The sequence below is a fragment of the Syngnathoides biaculeatus genome, chromosome 15, assembly GCF_019802595.1.
Source record: "Syngnathoides biaculeatus isolate LvHL_M chromosome 15, ASM1980259v1, whole genome shotgun sequence".
NCBI classification, from domain to species: domain Eukaryota; kingdom Metazoa; phylum Chordata; class Actinopteri; order Syngnathiformes; family Syngnathidae; genus Syngnathoides; species Syngnathoides biaculeatus.
Genome location: NC_084654.1, coordinates 19,703,837 through 19,724,463, shown reverse-complemented (window position 1 = coordinate 19,724,463; position 20,627 = coordinate 19,703,837). Strand labels below are relative to the sequence as shown.

Genomic DNA, 20,627 nt, shown 5'->3' with positions numbered 1-20,627 from the left:
TACATTTAATATTAACTGAAGACAAATAATAATATTATTAATAATAATAATAAAGCATGCCTGAAATCTTGGGGAAATTCCAGGGCTGACCATCTTCTACTGAAGAGTTTAATAATTAATAATTAAATAATAATTTTGTAGTTTAGCAATCATTTTGTGCAAGGGCTTCAACTGGATTTATTTAAATTTTTTGCTGTGGATATAGAAAAATGTTTTCGCGAAAACAATCTAGCAGAAGGATGCCGCGCTTACGCTGAAAGAGCCATCTTAAGCATTTTAAATTTATCCCCACCCCAAAAAAAAAAAACAAAAACCAAAAACAGTCTTTGTTTGAATTTTTAACCACACGGGGGAACATTTGTCATTTTTGCCACAGTGTTATTTGTTTCACAAATATGGATTTAGTTTAGGGTAAGCAAAGTCAAAACTTTTGAAGAAGACTCCAACACATGGATGTTGTGTTCACGCAACAGCTGCCATCTTGAATGTTGTGATTTATTCTCAAGCGTGGCGTCTTGGCTACAATTTTGGTTCACTGTGAAGAACATTTTTTTATTAATCAATGTGACAAAACTTCAAGTATTTATTGTTGTCAAGTCCCTTGTGCTCTTGAATGAATATTTCAGGTTTGGCAAACACAGTGCATAGCGAAATAATGATAATAATAATAATAAATTTCCAAACAAGTGGCTAGTGAAACCTTTTACCCAAATTATGTTTTTGATAAAAAAAATATGTATTGTATAATTGTAGTTATTTACTTGCATTCCAAAGCAGAAAAAAAAAACGATTGTGTTTTGTGTTTGAATGTTATGCTTGATTCATTTCTTATTTAAGTGCAGAAAATACATCCATCCATTTTCTTTGCCGCTTATCCTCACAAAGGTCCCGGGGTGTCCTGGAGCTTATCCCAGTTGTCAACAGGCAGGAGCCGGGGTACACCCCGAACTGGTTTCCAGCCAATCGCAGGGCACATGGAGACAAACAGCCGCACTCACAATCACACAGATCTAACCCTTGCATGCTTTTTGGGATGTGGGAGGAAACAGGAGTGCACGGAGAAAACCCACGTAGGCACGGGGAGAACATGCAAACTCCGCACAGGTGGGGCCGGGATCGTACCCGGGTCCTCAGAACTGTGAGGCCAACGGTTTACCAGCTGAGCTCCCGTGCCGCCTGCCAGGATGAACACTCCTGAAGAAGTTTTAGGAGAGAAAAGCCCTCAAAAATATAAATTTATTTGGTCTAAAACTAATGATGATGAAGGAGAAACAAGTTCATGATTTGGGGCTTTTATAATTGCGTACAGTCAACTTCTGTTTTACGTGGTAATACGTTGGCTGCGAACTCGAACTTTTCACAAACAGTACCAGTCAGGGGTGTCAAACTAATTTTTGTCACGGGCCACATTGTTGTTCCGGTTTCCCTCAGAGAGCTGTTATGACTGTGAAACCATAAAAGTTGTTTATCGCCTCATCATATTGACAATTTATGAATTACTTTAGGAATCAGAAATCAAGGGTAATTGGTTTTTCATCTATTGTTGATGCTTAGTAATGTAAAAATGCTTGCAATGCCTCAACGATATGATTTATGACATGGCAATTTGAAATTTTGGTACAGATTTGAACAAGAATCACAGAAGTTGACATACATGATTTGCCTTCGCGGGCCACATAAAATCACGTGGCGGGCCAGACCTGGCCCCTGGGCCTTCAGTTTGACACCCGTGGTCTAAATATTAAAAGTCTCACAATAATAAATGTTAGCGAACAAAGGCAAATTGTGATCGCAAAGTACAGTACGAAGGCGAGAGTAGAGAAGCAATAACAAACATCTACGTTCACTTCAACTGTTCTGTCACTCGAAATATGAACAGCAAACAAAACAGGACGTCGAATATGCGGATGGAAAAAAAAAAAACCACCACCTAAGAACACCATCATGCCTTTTCTGCGCTTCAACCCAATCACAAAAACAGAATTGACAATTTTGTCAGTGTAAAACAGAGGGTTCGTTCAACAATAACAACAACAAAAAATTAAAATCTGGGACTTGGCAAACTCGCACTCCCCCTATCCGCATTGTTTTCATGTGTGCGCTATTCTGAGTCTTGGCCGCGTAAGCACAAATGTCACATGGAATAAGCGTTACTTAATGTACACGCATAAATAGCCTTGCGAAGTGCACAAAAGACATCTGATGTCTTAGGACATATTTTTATCTGGTCAAACGTATTTAAAAGGATGCAAAATGTTCACAAAATGGAGACTGAATTTAACACGCGGGTCTGGGTTACGCCAGACAGGGACAAAAGGCACTTCCTGCGCCCCCCCCCCTCCAAAACGTACCCTCACGTCTGCCCTTGACGTGCCCACTACACACACACACTGAGTGAGAGATATGCACTGTCATGTCAGCTCTGGTCAACTTTATGCTGGTCGGAGAGGGCTGGCGCTCAGTCGCCAACCAAGGTCGGGGTTGGGGGGCGGCCGACAGCAGGACACTGAAGGGGAGGCGCATCGCCAACGCCGACGGGCATGAATAAACAAACACGTCCGCTCTTTCCATCACTCAAATATCTGCTTGTATTTTTTTTTTTGTTTTCCCCTGCTGGGATTTTCAAATGCGTTGCGAACAAATGGAACACAGCGCTCCCTTCGGGAGCAGGACAAAATGGCGATTACGTTATCGGTATAACAGCATCAAGATATTGATATGTGACAATTGTTGATAATTTTGACTTTTCAATATTGAGAATCTCCAAATACCGATACAGTACAGTGGTGCTTCCAACCACAAAAACAAACAAACAAAAAATGCTTCAGAAAAATAGTGATACGACCTGAAAATAATATTGTGTCATGAGTTACTCAACGAGGCGGCACGGTGGATCGACTGGTAAAGCATTGGCCTCACAGTTCTGAGGTCCCGGGTTCAATCCCGGACCTGCCTGTGTGGAGTTTACTTCTTCTCCCTGTGCCAGCGTGGGTTTTCTCCGGCCACTCCGGTTTCCTCCCACATCTCCAAAACATGCCACATTATTAAATGGACACTCTAAATTGCCACTAGGTGTGACTTGTTTGTCTCTATGTGCCCTGCGATTGGCTGGCAACCAGTTCAGGGTGTAACCCCGCCTCCTGCCCATTGACAGCTGGGATAGGCTCTGTCACTCCCTGCAACCCTCGTGAGGATAAGCAGCAAAGAAAATGTATGGATGAAAAGAATACAATTTGATAGCACGGGTTATAACTCAACTCTACTTTGTTTCTACAACATTCTAAAAAGAACCACAGCTGTGACCAAGTGATTTGCGTCGAACACCAAAAACAATATCAAAGATCCATCCATCCATTTTCTTTGCCGCTTATCCTCACGAGAGTCGCTGGAGCCTATCCCAGCTGTCAACAGGCAGGGGGCAGGGGACACCCTGAACTGGTCGCCAGCCAATCACAGGGCACATAGAGACAAACAGCTGCACTCACAATCACACCTATGGGCAATTTAGAGGGTCCAATTCATGTTGCATGTTTTTAGGATGTGGGAGGAAACTGGAGTGCCCGTAGAAAACCCACGCAGGCACGGGGAGAACATGCAAACTCCACACAGGCGGGTCCTTGTGGGAATAAGCAGCTCTGAAAATTAATGGTATTATTTCTATAATTACTATTTCATCATTATTGGTCATTCTAAAAAAAAAAAATAATAATAATAAACAAAAAAATCCCCCAAAAAACAAAGAACAAAAAATACCGTCAGACCCCCCTCACCCCAACGTCAATCGCGAGAGGCCGGATGCTTGAAAAGTAGATCTTGGGGTAAAAAAAAAGTCTGCACTATATCAATTATTGCTGTGCTGTGATATGAACGGTATTGCAAGAAAAAATTTACAATATCATCGCTCCGATTCTCACATACTCGTCGATCTCGAGTCGGGCTCCATCATTACAATGTATCGATTATGTACCGTGAAAAATACGGCAATACCGCCCACTGTACACGGTTTCTCTCAAATATATCGCCGTATGGTTTTTCTCCCATGAAAGAAATAAAGCCAACCCACGACTGGGGCCGGACTGACGGAAGGACGGGCGTGCTTTTCTTTTTTCATGGCGTTAGGCAAATGGGCCCGACTACCTTCAACTGTCGCCACCTCCGATCTTTTGACAAATTGGTTGTGAGGCTTTTTACGACTGATGCACATATCGCAAAAATCATTTCTGCCAAGCCTCCCTCGCTCCGTGTGCGCGCGCGCGTGTGTGTGTGTGTGACCTGCCCGTGGGGACATGACAAGCGCCGCCACGCATCGCTCTATCAAGCCCGATCTTTCCAGGACAATGCAAATGATGACAAATTCCATCATCCTGCATTATGCGCTTTGCCGCTAATCTCCCTAATTCGAGAGAATCGCGGAGGGTCTCGGCGTTTGGGCTTGAGGGCCATGTTTGTCTGATTGAATGATGATGAAACGGCAGCCCTCAACCATCCCCCCCGCACCCCCGCCCCACCCACCCTGCCGTCCTCCATCTATGACCACCACTTTTCCTTTAGTCTCATCACATCATTTTCCTTTTTTTTTTTTTTTTGTCTGTGCAGTTATGGTACTTTATAATGCACAGAATGTGAAATGTCCACTACAAATGTACCCAGCGTATGGACAATAAACTATCGTTGAGCACTGTTTATTACAATTATCAGTTTTGGACAGAGCATGATGTCAACAAGACACCGTTTAGGGGTGGGGGGAAAAAAAAAAAAATATGGAAGGTGCATTACCACCTAGCCGCAACAGATGGCAGTATGGCTGCGTGAAAAGACAAAGCCCAAAATGTAAAAAAAAAAACAAACAAACAAAAAAAAAAACTATCGTCAACCATTTCTTTTTGTCGCCCAAAGTCAAAATGATCTTTTTTTGATAAACTACAAATTCAAGTAAAGTACTACGATAATATCAAATAAGATCAACATTATTGTTTGTGGGCTATACTGCTGGTAACCGCGATGACCTGTATTAGTTTTCCATTCAATAACTTCACAGGAATTTGTTGCATTGATGATACAGCAGTGTCAATAAATACTGCCACACAGACAATGTTAACCTATTTGTAAGAATGTTTCGCAGATACTGATTATGACTTGAAATATGTAAATGGAAAAACTACTGTAATAGTAAAACTGAACACATGAATGAACAAAATGTTACTATACAATAAAATGCAGATTTTTAAAAAATATCTAAGTAAAAACTCTCTTTGAGGTGATCAATATATACATTTGTATATGTTATAATGAGTGAAAAGGCAGTTTGACAAGAACTGCATTGTCTAAAATTAAAATATTCCTATATATTCAAGTGCAGAAATTAAAAAAATATTAAAGTTAAAATTCGCTTTAAAAAGATTAATACATTTGTATGTGTTATTACGATGTTATTACATTAAATATGTTAAACCAAGAAAATTACGCTACAAAATATACTAGTAAAAAGACAAACTTTGACAATAACTGTCATGTCTAAAATTACACTGTCCATTTTATGACTTTAGAAATATAAATAATAAAACCAACTGATACAGAAAAAAACATGGAAAACATACCGTGTGAGTATGTGTATATATTCATTTATTCATTCATTTTCTGAGCTGCTTATCCTCACAAGAGTCATGGGAGTTCTGGAGCAAAACTATATTAAAAGAAGTGCTGAATTGCTCCAAAACTTGATTATTCTGAATGGAAATAATATCAACCTGAAAATATTAATTTCCTAACCTACGGGGCCCTGACAACCCCAAATCATAAATCCGTAACATCAATAAGAAATGTACATTACGAGGCATAATGCTGAAACATAAAAAAATACAAGCCGTGTATTATTCATCCTTTTCCGAGCTCAACAAAGGGCGACCCACCCGGTGACAGCGGCGTTGGGAAAAATAAATGACCCCCGCGCTTACAAGTTCCCATTCCGACGAATTGCCTCCATATGCAATTTATGATCAAGTCAGCTCCCCGCCCCCACCATAAGAAAAAAGAAAAAAAACTAAAACGTAAAGTAAACGCTAATCTTTTCTGAGTCGTCTGTGGCGCCGAAAAAAAAAATGGAAATGCTGGCATATTGTTGCATGTGGATGTAATAATCATTTCTATCCAGAGGCAGCGACTGTCACTTTTAATGTACGCAACTTAAGGAATCGCAGAACTGGGGCATAATAATCACATACATCATCTGCTGCTGGAGCAAATTCCTAAAATACAAAAAAAGGGCTGAGCAGCATCAGCGTCAGCGTTACATTTGCGAGTCATTCTGTGCTCCTCTTTCATTAATCTTCTTGTGCTCTCCAAACAAAACCCACTGACCATGAATATGTTAATTCAATTTAACTTTACTTCTTGGTGGGGGGGAAAGAAAAACTCTTCTGTCAACCTAATATTTATTACATGTTGGTCATCGGTCTTGTTGTTCAGGCCACAAGTGCATATTTCTTATGGACGCCTCTTTTGAACTTAAACTTCACGTGTGTGTGAATGTGAACTTTTTAAAAAATAAAACTTAAAATACACAAGCTTATTCAAATTTGATTTACATTCATTTTTTTATTGTCCTAATTTATGTGCTAATTATGGCTGTTTGAATATTTAAAAGTATTGTTCAGATACTATATATGGGAGTGTGAGTCAGTATGTGTGATAATGTATGTTATAAAAAACTATTTATATTTATTATTATTATTGTTATTATTTATTTTCTCTGGAAAATACACGTGGCTATTCTTTTTTTACATTGTATTTTTTCATTGTGCTAATTTATGTGTAGTTATGGATGTTTGAATATTTTCAAGTATTGTTCAGATCCTCTATATGTGTGTGTATGTGTGATAATGTACGTTGTAGAAATCTATTCAATATTTTCTCTGGAAAATAAATGGCTTTTTTAAAAAGTAAAACTTAAACTACACATGCTTATTCAGATTTCTTTACATTATATTTTTTGTGCTAATTTATGTGTAGTTATGGGTGTTTGAATATTTACAAGTATTGTTCAGATCCTCTATATGTGTGTGTATGTGTGATAATGTACGTCGTAAAAATTTATTCAATATTTTCTCTGGAAAATAAATGGCTTTTCAAAAACTAAAACTTAAACTACACATGCCTATTCAAATCTTTTTACATTCTTTTTTTTATTGTGCGAATTTATGTGCTAATTATGGATGTCTGAATATTTACAAATATTGTTCAGATCCTCTATATGTGTGTGTATGTGTGATAATGTATGTTCTAAAAATCTATTCAATATTTTCTCTGGAAAATAAATGGCTTTTTAAAAACTAAAACTTAAACTACACATGCCTATTCAAATCTTTTTACATTTTTTTTTATCGCGCGAATTTATGTGCTAATTATGGGTGTTTGAATATTTACAAATATTGTTCAGATCCTCTATGTGTGTATATGTGTAATAATGTATGTTGTAAAAATCTATTCAATATTTTCTCTGGAAAATAAATGGCCTTCCCAACAGAAACATCAAATGCTTGGTCTATTGGCCAAAAGTTTACATTTCACAAGGAGCATCTTCAACTTCCTCTGTGTGAATGATTATTATTGTTTTTTTTACATTCTATTTATTATTTTTTTTTGCAAATAACGTGTATTTGCAGAGCTCCTGCGTGAGTCGGTCTGTATTGGGCACATGTGGATATTTAACAAGGAGCATCTTCAACATCCTCCTTGTGTGTGTGTGTGTGTGTGTGTGTGTGCGTGTGTGTGTGTGTGTGTTCTTGGGCCCTGTCAGCTTTCGTCACCGCGGGGGGAAGAAACCCGAGCGGGCAGCTCTGAATATAGCAGCTAGTTACCATAGTAATGGAACGGTCATATATCTTTATCTCCTCTCACAACATTGATGGTCGTAAACTACGTTTTTTTTTAATTCATTTTTTTTTATCATGGATTTCCCCTGCACTTATTGGAATGTACAACAGAAAAGAAGAACTTTGACCGGTTGAGCCAATGCTAATTGTTGACACGGGAATAATTGACGTGTTTTGACTGAGCGCTCGCCGTCATTGATAGCGGCGGAAAGGGACGGCGGCGTAAACACTGTGGCGTGTTCCGTGGACCTCTCACCACTTTACTGCATGCACACGCGCACACTGAATTGCTCTAACGCATGAAACGTGGTTCTTTAAAAAAAAAAAAAAAAATAATTGCCACTGCTACAAATATATCCACCCTTACTGATCGCAATATTAAGTACACCTAATGAAGCGCCAGAAAAAAAAATATATATATATAAACTGCCTCAATGAATATAGTGTATACGATATAATAATTGAGAGTGTTGCTCCTTTCCTGTCCTCATTGTGAACCAAACCATGACCTTTCAACACAGGTCTGTACAGTACAGTTTTTTTTGAGGGGGTGGGGGTTGAGGGGAAGACAGGCCAGCAAAAGAAACCTAAAGACTTTTGCTTGGTTACAAGCAAAACAGGTGGATATTTACAAATCCTACACAGAGAGTCTTCAGGTTAAGACGGTTTTGACCCAAGACATTTCGATTTTACAACGCCCGTTCCCTGTCCGCCGTTTTGTCTGGCGAATGCTTGCCCATGTTTGTATCCTTGCATTTTTCACCCTCCTTTTTCGACATTACGGCCCAAAAAAAAGAAAGCTGTGTCTTTTAGCAATGCTACTGCAGCCAAAAGAAAGTCCATTACCATGGAAACGAAGCTCAAGATCATCAAAAGACTGGAGAAAGGAGGTACCCCAACGCCACCGAGGCTTCAGTCACTCTACCGTGGTGACAATTATTGAAGACAAAGCCCGTATTTTCACCTATGTGAAGGATTCCGTTCCTATGTCGGATACAGTGATCACAAAAAAAGGTTTTGATACTTGTCGAGATGGAGAGGATTGGGGACCAGGTTCCTTCGCGATAGCTTAGCACAGCCTCCCCTTCTTCTTCTCCAGCCACCTCACAGCAGTAATGCTAAGTACATCATCTTGTTTATTTCAATGTATTTGTTTTTTATACAAAGTATTTTGATGTAAATTCTGACTGTAATTTCGGAATCCGACTTAAGTCGAAATTCGAGTTAGGTCGCTACTGTAGGAACGGATCTGAGTCGTAGACCGAGGACTCCCTCTATTACTAACCCGACAAGATCACAATTAGGTATTTCATTACCGTTGATGCAGCATTTGGACTACAACTCATCAATTGTGCATACGGAACTCATGTCCTGGCCACTTACAAGCCGGGCGTGTGCTCAACTAGCAACCGTACAGCGCGTCGTTCTATTAATAATTAAACGTAGGGCGACGTGTGTGTCTGTTGAGCTCCGTGCTTCCGAGGGAGTCAAGCACCAATAACAATACGCGGAGAGCCCCTTAGAGGCAATCAGGCTCAGGCCCATAAACGAGTGGGAGTGCGGCGGCGGACAGTAAAACCACCGCGTTGACAGACGATGCGCTGTGACACATCCGCTCCTTCCCCACGTCCTCGCTCCATGCTAATACCAGCCTCTGTCCATTACGTGCTCGTAGCCGCTGCAGACGCACCCCCCAGTTAAAATACTGTCCGTGAGACAATGACCCCCAAACGCAGTCTAGCGGTTCAGGAGCTGACTGGCGCTTCAAAACCGCGTCAACGCTGATATACGGTACCGTACACGCCGGGAAGCCTCAAACGAGCGGGAAGGGTATTCCGATCCCGGCACTAAATTACACAAGCATGTTTGCGGGATGCGTGCTAAATGAAAGCAGACCTCCGCCAAGGCTTAAGCATGTGTCCGTCATGTGCGAAGTCAATGAGTTGACAACGGCACTTTGGAATTGTCGCAACGGGGGAAGTACTATGTGGTAGCGCTGTGATCTGATTATATTAGACTGGGAACATCTCGTGGGGTTTTTCGATGTTAAATTGCTGCTAAGTTGCGGGGAAATGTGAAATCTTGATGAGATCCAGATCAAATGTTACAGCTTCTGATTTAAGATTCTTCCACCAGCCGAGACTCTGGAAACGGCGATGGAAAATATTACGCCGAAGAGGATCAGAGAAATTAATGAATACGTATATGTGAGCCGCACGCTGCTTTAGCGAGTCTAAAAACAAAGACAAAGTCAGAACGCGCCGTGCAAGAGATTTTAACCCAAAAGACAAAGACGTGGTTATCTGATCACGTGCGGCAACGTGTTACAGTGAGTTTAAACATCAGGCTGCGTCGTGGTAACAAACATACAATTGTTCGTGGATACTTGGAAGAGATTGGACGGAGAAAATCCTTGGCCAGTGAGCCGCGGAGCAAGATGACGGCGATCTACAGAAATTTGGCAGACACGGAGCTGCCTTATGAATGTACAATTGTGCACGACTAGTTGAAACGGAGTCTACGGAAATTCTGAAGTCTAAAGATAAACACTTGGGTATGTGATTACGTGGAATAGTCTGGGCACACCGAATACTGCGTCACCTTTTCAAATTCAGTTGACACACATAAGAGGTCTCACGGGGTCTGATGGGTGGCTTTGCTGCGCCGCCACTTCAAGGGAAGTCATTTGACTCGGGCGTTTGTGTATCGGATGGCACCCAAGATAGCGCAGCTAGGGGGGCAGGTGCTATACGCTCGCAGGAACCCAATCAGTTGTCATCCTGAACCTCACTGAAGAAATATTCGGAGAAAAGGTCAAACGGCATTGCAGGCCATTCAGGTATTCCCAACAGGAAACAAGTGTGCATTAGCATCCGCACATTTCCGGAGCGTTCCGGAGCCCATTTCTTCACCGACTCAGTAATTTCGCCAACTCCGCCCATTTTCACAAAACACAAATATAAATCCGTAAAGTACGGCAAGCAGGAGAGGTGAGATAAAAGCTGCTTTTTAACGGATGACGGCGAAAAAGGCGGAAGACGCGTCAAGTCGCCGACATCCGTCGAAATGTAGTTAAAGGTCCTAATGAATCTTTTTGAACGCCATTTAGACCTTGTGCCATTTTTTAAGATACCGTACAGTATTTTCTGCACTATAAAACGCATAGAATAGACGCTACAGTAGAGGCTGGTGGATGTGCAGGTTAGGCTAACTTTTGGTTTGATCCAGCCCTCACAATGTGATCATTGAGCATGATTTCCTCGCTAATGTCCCAAAGGGGATTCACTGATGGTGGTGTACACACGCCTGACTTTGGTGCAGGCAGCGTGGGATCGATTCCCGCTCAGTGATGGGGTTGATACAGTATCTGCCATTCGACTGACTGGCAACCAGTGTTGGGTGTAGGCCGCCTTTTCCCCGTAGTTAGCTAGCATAGGCTCCAGCTCTCAGGTGACCCTCGTGAGGATAAGCGCTTTGGATAATGGATGGGTACCCCAAGGGTGAACAATTTTACTTAAACGGGTAAGAGGAGATGGTACCTGTCCATTCAACCTCACAGAAGCTATTTTGTTGTCAGGTTTTAGAACGATTGGATTTCTGTTGAGGGCTAGCTAGCATGGCGTGCCCAGAGATTAGCATAACTACCTCAAAGTTAATGGTTTATGGTTCAACTCTCAGCTTTTTTTTTTTTGCCTGCTACCTTCCAAATCATGCATCTTGCGTTAACCGAAGACTAGATTATCCATCGTTGCGGTTAATGTGAGCGTGAATGCCTCCACATGACCTCGTCGCGACCATTCCAGGGTGGACCCCAAAGTCGGCCGGGACAGCCTCCAGCTCACCCGCAACTCTAAGGGATGGATGTGAAAATGGATGGATGGATGGATGGATAGATTTCTGTAGAAAAATGCTGGCTAATGAAGTAGCCCAATTGTTCAATCACGCTAATTAGGCGGAATTTGTCATACGAAACTTTTATTCCTCCACTTTTGGCTTAAATAGCGTTTCGATGTCACCGTCTTTGGTTCGCCGGTCAATTGGATTATGCAAATGACGTCAGGCACAATTGGCGGCCACAGTTTGCCATTGGATCGCCGATAAAACAGCAAAACCAATTCATGGCAAGATGGCTTGATGCAAAGAAGCTGAGAAATTAAGAATGCAAATCAAGCAAGTGAAGGCCCGAAAGGGATGGCGCGCATTTTTTTTTTTACCACCGTAGCCTCGATTTAACATCATAAAGGTTAAGTAATTCTTTGAATCAAAATTCAAGATAAATGTGTCAGGAGTTGACATTCCACGTGAGACGGCGGGCAACTGGATGACGACTTGGAAGGTCCGGCGTCCATCATGTGTCAAGATAATCAACATGTTTGCAGGCTGTGAGAGACAACCATGAATGAGGATAATTCCTCAAAGTTCACCGTCATGTGTGTACAATAACACCGGGGGTGCATGCTTAGAGAGCAGAGGTGGGCAAAATAAATATCTGCCGGGTCAGTGAATTTAAAATTTGGCACTGAGTTAAAAGTTACATTTTTTTTCTTACTTGTGGAGCAGTTCTCATTGCAATTATTTCAAGCATGACATGTTTACGACAAATGTCTGCGAGGCTTTTTGGGAGCCAAGAGTAAATAGTATCGGGAAAGCACGACGAAAGCGACGGGGGTTGGAATGCTGTAAAGGACCGGAAACTGCACGGAAGAAACACGGCCGTGGATGTTCTTTGGTATCCCGGTTCAACCACGGGATTTAAAAGCGCCCGCTCTAAAATGATACTGGTGCATTAAGGGTTTTCTTCTTGAAAGAATGTTACGGGGCAAACAGATGATGAGTTTGCGTGGCTCCTCGACACACCTGCTGAGCTCTTTACAAGCAATAATGAGAGGCTTGGCTGCGAGATACGAGCTAATGTGATGACTGAGAAATTTCTTTATGGGGTTTTATATAGTGGAGGCTTTAAATCTTCCGATTTCCTGGCTTTGAGGAAAAACAGTTGGCTTGTTGACTTTAGAGGGAGTAAACAGACTATGCAGGATATCCTTATTCATTAACCAGCAACAGCATACCATTATTTTACAGGTATAAAAGTACTTTGGTAAAATTGGAGAATAAAAGGTGTGCTTGTTAATTCTTCACTGAATAAAACAAATGACCACATAGCTTTATGCCTAAATAATATATATATACTATTATAATAAATATAATATTATTATATTATTTCATATGTATATATAATATATTTTATATATATACTGTATTATATATATGATATAATGTATATATATATATATATATATATATATACATACACATTGTATTATATCTAATTTTATATATATATATATATACACACACACACACACACACACACATTAATTATAAGCCTACATTAGTACAATAACATTTTAAATTGCATATCAAAACCCAAAAGCAATATTTAGAACTGCAATTACAATATTTTCCTGGACCGTTCAAGGCACATATTTCCCAAACTAATCATAATTACATAGTCTTCATTTAATTACATTTTTATTTACTAAATGTATTAGACTGATTATAATCCCTCACATGTAAATTGTACATAATTACGATAAAACTTTGTACTGACCTCCTTAAAAAGGCTGCTATTGATTTAATTGACTTCTGATTGTTCATATAGTTTTAAGTTTGTTGTTATAAGTCCTATTGCTGTCAGCTGGGGCCACGTCGGCACAGCAACAGCCACTGAGGACGAGTGTCTCCAAGATGGAGGCGCTGGTGACAGTCTCCCAGCAAGGGGCTAATTGTATCAATATGTAAAATAATAGCAATAATAATAATTCAGCAGTTCATACATATTTTTATCAAATTAAGTCATTGTGGTGAGAAGAAGCTGTCGAACAAGCAGACGCCTCGCATTGCTTTCTCCGATGGCTTGGAACGGGAATGATCGTTAGCACTGGGGTGGGGGAGTAAAGGAGTCACAGTTTTCCAGGGACATAAGCCCATTTCCAGTGTGGACTTGCTAAGTTTACACCAGTGATTCCCGACCACTGTGCTGTGGCACATTAGTATGATTGGGTGGACAACAGGAAATGGACCTATCCGACCTGTCAATCACTCGTACGATAACAGCCAATCAGATACCTGCATTGTCTTAACCCCTGGGTTGACACGCTCCCTCTGGCCGTATTGTCCCACAAGCAATGCTGGTTGTCAGTAGCGTGTGCTTGGAAAAATTAATGTTACGAAGAAAATGGTCCTCAGATGCGTTTGGGGAACGTGCAATTCTGATTAAAGATATCCTTGATTCATTTTCCAAAGCCTAAAACACAGTTGACGAAGTGTCTACGATGGATTAAGGCTCGCGGAAGAGTGCACGTACAGCAAAATGTGAACAATATCAACAAACACGAGGCTGTATGTTTGAAGGTAAATGAGGGAGAAGTATCTTCTCTGAGTTTGATTGAATTATTATCAGTGCTTTATACATTGCAGGAGAACAACTTTCACTTTGTTAGCGTACCACTGACCTGCTGAATGAAGTGTGTTATGTTTCATGCCGAAGAGTCGGGTTAGTGATACGTAAATGCGCCATGTCATGCAAGGGAATTGTCTATTTCCCTATTTGTATCACATCCGTATTTTAAGACAGAGTACTGGGTTCCATTACGAGACAAGTCAAATGAATACACCCACTCACTTATAAAAATTACAACGAGATTAATAGTGATCTTTCCAAGCAAAAAGTACTCACCCTGCTTTACATGTGCAGTACGATTCCACTATTTTATCCTGGTGGATTTCAATATGAAGTTTGCATCGATCGCCAACATTTTGCTGTAACTGTGACATTGCGTCCTGCTTCGTCCAAAATCTTAATTCTGTGTACATATCCTTGCGTGAAATAGTTGAGACCTCTCTGCAGAATTCTCTTGGACAAGTCTGACGCATTTGGCAAAAAACATACCCCAATATTATCTGGAATACGCGATAGAGAATCGACTTCAAACATGTTCTGTTCAATCGCCATTTTGAAAGCTTGTGGGACGTGGGCAAGGGGGCGGAGCTTAAGGTCGCCATCGGAAAGGTCCAAATTCCAAATTCGATAAATTGGTAAGATCTTTTTTTTTTTCAACTTCAATACACAATTTAAAAATTATGTAACTTTCTTATTCTATCCACGCGAGTGACAAGCAGAACAACGGAATGTTCTTCCATTAGATGGTAGGGGTTCAAGTTTGCATTCGACTAAACAGGCCCAGATTTCCCAGTGAAGAACACGTGAGTGAAATGATAAGAGATCATCATTATTTTACTAATTTCCAAATGGTATTCTATATCTGAGTCCATCTGTTTGTGAGGTTGACGAGAAAGACCACAATGAGTGAAGATTTAGACTGGTGGGTTAATTTATGGCACCGGCTAATGACTGGCTACCTGCCGACATTTTATGAACATCGGACTTTGATTTGGTGATTGATCGCTGTCATATACCAATCTATACGTTTATGCTGTTTGACAAGAAAGAGTATTATGACGCCATGTTCCCGAAGATATTTGGGAAAATGTGGGCACCCATGAATGCAGAACGGATTTCCATACTTTTAAAAAAACAACAGTAAAAAAACAAAGTGATGGCACAGTTAAAATAACATGTCGCGTAAATCCAACACTGCCACAATTCTCCAGGCTTCAAATCTCAAGAATCCGAAGCGCGCTCGAGTCCGCGAGCCGTGTTGAGTCACGGCCATATATGCTGTCAAAGCATCTAAGACAAGAGTTAATCCACACGTGCTCTAACTCATGCACAGATTTGGCAGCAGCATCAAGGACACCGTGCAGGAGATGGACACTATCCTTGTTGACAGTACCTTGACAAGTGTAATCCTGGATAATACATACAGGGTAAACAAAAAAACACCCCCCGCCAAAAAAAAAAAAAAAACCCGCAAAGGCGAGAACTCAACCACAGCTCCGCACTTCCCCCAGTTCCGGCGCTGGGATATGACATTCTTTCTGGGCTCCGAATGACATAAATGGAAACGCACTTCCGACGGCGAGGGACAAAATAAAGAATCCTACAAAACCACAATCATACGCTGCAGCGCGCATAAACGGCAACGGAGGCAAATACATAAAAAGCATCGTGTAACTGCGAATCATGGGAACGTCCGCTGAGATCCTCCGAATCCCTCTATTTGTCCGACAATTTGACGCTATGCTCGTTGCAGAGCGTAACGCAAATGCGACAACTATAACTTCTGTCTGTGATGTATCACTTAAGAACAAGGATTAAGTTGTGGGAAAATCACAGGAAGAGCAAATGGATATATTAGCAATCCGTGTCACATTTAAAAGCGGTCTGTTTTCTGGCAAACCGAGTACCACCATGCACACATTGATTTTAAAAACAATGAAGGAGAAGAAATTACTCCACAAATACGTAGATACGTGGCATACAAATAGATGGCAAAAAACTATAAAATACTAAAGGTAGAACTGCTTTATAACACCACTAACTATCGAACCACATGTATTATATTATTTTCAGATGTATCGTAGAAAACATTTCAATAAACTCGTTTTTTCCCCATTTTAAATAAATTCTATTAAAAACGTTTTCAGATAAAATAGAAAACGACAAACCGTGAAGATGCACGCTTTTCACTGGACAGTAACAATAACTGTAATTATACAGTCATTGCATCATCCGATATTAGGGAAAAATATCTCACACCCAGACATCAAAGAATTGACTGCTGAGCTCTTTTGAACTTGAGATAAAAGTCTCCTAACAGCCCACAATCACGGAAATAACACTACTTTTTCCATTTATGGTTAAGTTATATAATAACATATAGCATACTGTGTACATGTGTATTTGAGGCAACCATGTTGGGTCAGGAAGGGAAGGGAAATAACTCCGTGCTAACTTTGACCGATGAGTTATCCTCTCCCGATACCAAATTATGGCTTCAGATTAAAACACTGAAATATTTTGATATACTGAAGGGTGTAATGCGTGAAAATCGTGATGTCCCAAAAATGGGACGCTGCCCACGAACGGGTGGCAGTGTGGAGACTTACCGCGTGCTGGAAACAAGTTGTGATGCATTCAAGGCCATTTTAGTTTTGTGGTCTTTAACGATGATTAGCAGTCCATGTTTATGTTCCGGCCGACTTATTAGCTCTGCCTCATTTCTTTTTATATTTCTCCATCATAATATTCTCAAAATGTATTTATCCAAAAGCCTTTTCAACCACCACCAGGCATTATCCAAACCACATTTTCTCAAAGTGTAGCCTTCTTACCCTGAGGGCTTGGCTGTAGGGCCCGATGTTGGCCGGGGCCCAGTGAGAAAGACTCTGCACGTGCAGCGCTTCTCTCCGATGAAAGCGGTCCTCTGCGGCCGGCTCGGTCCGCTTGTGCAGGAGACAGTCCATCTGCAGAAGCTGGCCGGTGGGCAGCGAGGCCTGGACACACACCCTGGAGGGCAAAAAAAAAATCTGTTATACAACAACCGCTCCGAATAGGATGAGGTTCGGAGACGCGTTTGTACCTGGCAGGAGGGCTCGTGGTGAAGTGGTTCTGATAGACCGTGTTGAGTGGACCAAAGTCCTCCATGCTGCTGACATACAGGTGAACAAGGACAATGTCCTTCATGTTCCAGCCTCTGTTGTCCAGCTCACCTGGATACACCACAAGCAGCATGTTAACGCACCATTGCAGATGCGCGAGAGAGTGACATGCTTTAAAACCGAAAATTGTGAATGAAACAAAATGTCTCCTCAAATATTTTCATTTTTTCTGAGTTAAAAACACAAAGGTTTTTTAATTAGAATTGGAAAAAAAAAATGTTATTTTACATACTGGGGTTATCGCCATTGCTCAAAAAAGGCATCCAGCTATTGTTTTTCAAACATTAAGAAAATGAAATTCAGTGTTGTGTTTTAGATAAATCTTTTTTTTGAGGGGGGGAGGGTTAACAAAACATATACATACAGTTACATTTATATTTTATTTTTGGACAGTGGCAGCAAAATAAACTATAAATATGTTAGCTTACAATGGTCTTATGTCTTTCTTACAGTTCTGACCATGGGGGTTCGAATCCCAGACCCCACTGTGTGGAGTTTAAATGTCATCCAAAATATTTTACATTTTTTTTTCCTGATTTATTTATTTTTGGAAATGGTTAAGAAAAAGGTTTTGCTTGTTTATTGCTTTTTAACTATGTAATGAAAACAAAAACAAAAGACACGTCTTTTTGTGGGGATACATTCATTTTCGGGGTGGAGACACTGCACATGCTTTTTACTGGACAGTGGTAATATTTAAACATCCATCCAAACATTTTCCTTGCTGCTTATCCTCACGTGGGTCGCGGGGAGTGCTGGAGCCTATCCCAGCTGTCAAAGGGCAGGAGGCAGGGCACACCCTGAACTGGTTGCCAGCCAATCGCAGGGCAGATGGAGACAAACAACCACACTCACAATCACATTGGGGCAATTTAGAATGCTCAATTAATGTTGCATGTTTTTGGGATGTGGGAGGAAACCGGAGTTCCCGGAGAAAACCCACGTGGGCACGGGGAGAACATGCAAACTGCACACAGGCAGGGCCGGGATTGAACCCGGGTCCTCAGAACTGTGAGGCCAACGCTTTACCAGCTGATCCACCATACTGCCCAATATTTAAACATGCTAGCAAAATCAGAATTTAAAAAAATATTATTCAAACAGGTGACTAAAAGTAATATTACAAACATACATTTGATTACTGTCATTATCCAATAAAAAAGGATGTCTAAATTATGTCATTATGCCATATCATTGTCATTTTTATAAAGACAAAAGCAATCCTGCTGATTTTTTAAAAAGAAAAATGTGGACATGTTATCAACCAGACAGCAACAAAAGAGCTACTTGTTCATGGTCAGTTTAAGCAATTCAGCTTAAAGATTAGCGCCAACAATGTGCTCTACTGGCGAAATATGCAGGCTTCAACTTCATCTTTTTTTTGGGGGGGGGGGGCTGTGGGGGTCCTCGAGGCAGTGCTTAACAATAAGGACAACCTGTAGAATTGCAACGCATTGGACTTTCTGCTGAAGATCGTTTTGTTGATGTATTTTTAACACGACTGAAGCCGCGGCAAAGCGCTAATGGTGTTTGTCCCTCCTTGTAAGCGTAAGCAGCATGCGTGCGTGCCGAGTGCAAACACAGGCAAAAAAAAAAAAAATATTGCTCAAAGCCAACACTCCCCTTGCAATGATTTGAAAGAGCTTCAAGTTTGTTTTGCCTTTGCCAACACCACCGTCTCGCGCTACTTCATCCTCATACAAAGAGGCCGTTCATTAAATATTAACTTGTTTAATATTGTCTCGACGCTGCGCAGGCAGTTCAGCCCAGCACCGCGATAAACATTAAATATGCTTTTCATCTTTTGCTCCTCTTTCTCCATCAAAAAAAAAAAAAAAAAGCGGGAAGAAAGAGAAAGAGAGAGAGAGAGAGAGAGTGGTGGAACTACAGATAGACTCTAAAAAGCGCTCACTTTAAAACATCTGTAGGGCAACAATGATAACCCGGCGCAACGTGACCACACTGTCTGGACGCCTGCGTTCAAGTAGCGTCTGGCGTTCGGGTAGATTTGAAGAGCTTGTCCTTGTTTGGTGGCGAGGTCGCTGTTTGCTATTCCGCCCGAGCAGCCGACGGAGCGTCTGACACGAGGCCTTGGGTCTCCTGCTGGGTTGTCGAGTGCTTTAAACACGGGACAAGACCTCAGTCGAGCTTTGTCGGCGCGCCGCACGCATGCTAATAAAGCCGGGAAAAAGGAGAAGACCAAAGGGCCGAGAGGAGAGAGAGGTTCAGATCCCCCTGCGTGCTTCTCCGGGAAGTGTATTCCAAAAATGTAATTTTTAAAAAGTACCACAACATATTGACAATACAGACATCTCAGGTGCGTGTCCGAATATATTCAACTCCCAAACAGGTACAATGAAGAAAATAAGTATTTGAACACCCTGCTATATTGCAAGCTCTCCTACTTAGAAATCATGGAGGGGTCTGAAATCTTCATCGTAGGTGCATGTCCACTGTGAGTGAGAGAATCTAAAAAGAAAAATCCAGAAATCACAATGTATGTTTTTTTTAATGATTTATTTGTGTGATACAGCTGCAAATAAGTATTTGAACACCTGTCTATCAGCTAGAATTCTGTTAGTCCGCCTTTAAAAGTCGACCTCCACTCCATGTATGATCCTGAGTCAGATGCACCCGTGTGAGGTTGTTTGCTGCATAAAGACACCTGTCCATCCCATACAATCAATAAGACTCAAAATTGTAACATGTCCAAGACCAAAGAGCTGTGCAAAGACACCAGAGACAAAATTGTTCAACTCCACATGGCTGGAAAGGCCTACGGAGAAATTTCCAAGCAGCTTGGTGAAAAAAGGTCCAATCGTGAGAAAATGGAAGAAGCTCAACATGATGGTCAATCTCAATCGGAGTGGATCCCCACGCAAGATATCGCCTCCTGGGGTCTCAATGATCCTTAGAAAGGTGACGAATCAGCCCAGGACTACGTGACAGGACTTGGTCAATGACCTGAAAAGAGCTGGGACCACCGTTTCCAAGACTGTTGGTAATACACTAAGACGTCATGGTTTGAAATTATGCATGGCACGGAAGGTTCCCCTGCTTAAACCAGCACATGTCAAGGCCCGTCTTAAGTTTGCCAATGACCATTTGGATGATACAGAGGACTGTCATGGG

The 20,627-nt window shown here is 41.2% G+C and overlaps 1 protein-coding gene across 4 annotated transcripts in view; it reads right to left on the bottom strand.

Annotated features, from left to right (window-relative positions):
* dph6 (diphthamine biosynthesis 6) overlaps positions 1–20,627 on the bottom strand; it is a 217,914-nt gene that overhangs the window by 21,099 nt on the left and 176,188 nt on the right. For all 4 annotated transcript variants that reach the window (XM_061843082.1, XM_061843081.1, XM_061843080.1 and 1 more), the window contains 2 exons: positions 17,417–17,546; positions 17,169–17,343 (listed from right to left, as the gene is read on the bottom strand). In XM_061843082.1, the coding sequence (XP_061699066.1) occupies positions 17,169–17,343; positions 17,417–17,546 (305 nt within the window). The remainder of the gene's footprint in view (positions 1–17,168; positions 17,344–17,416; positions 17,547–20,627) is intronic.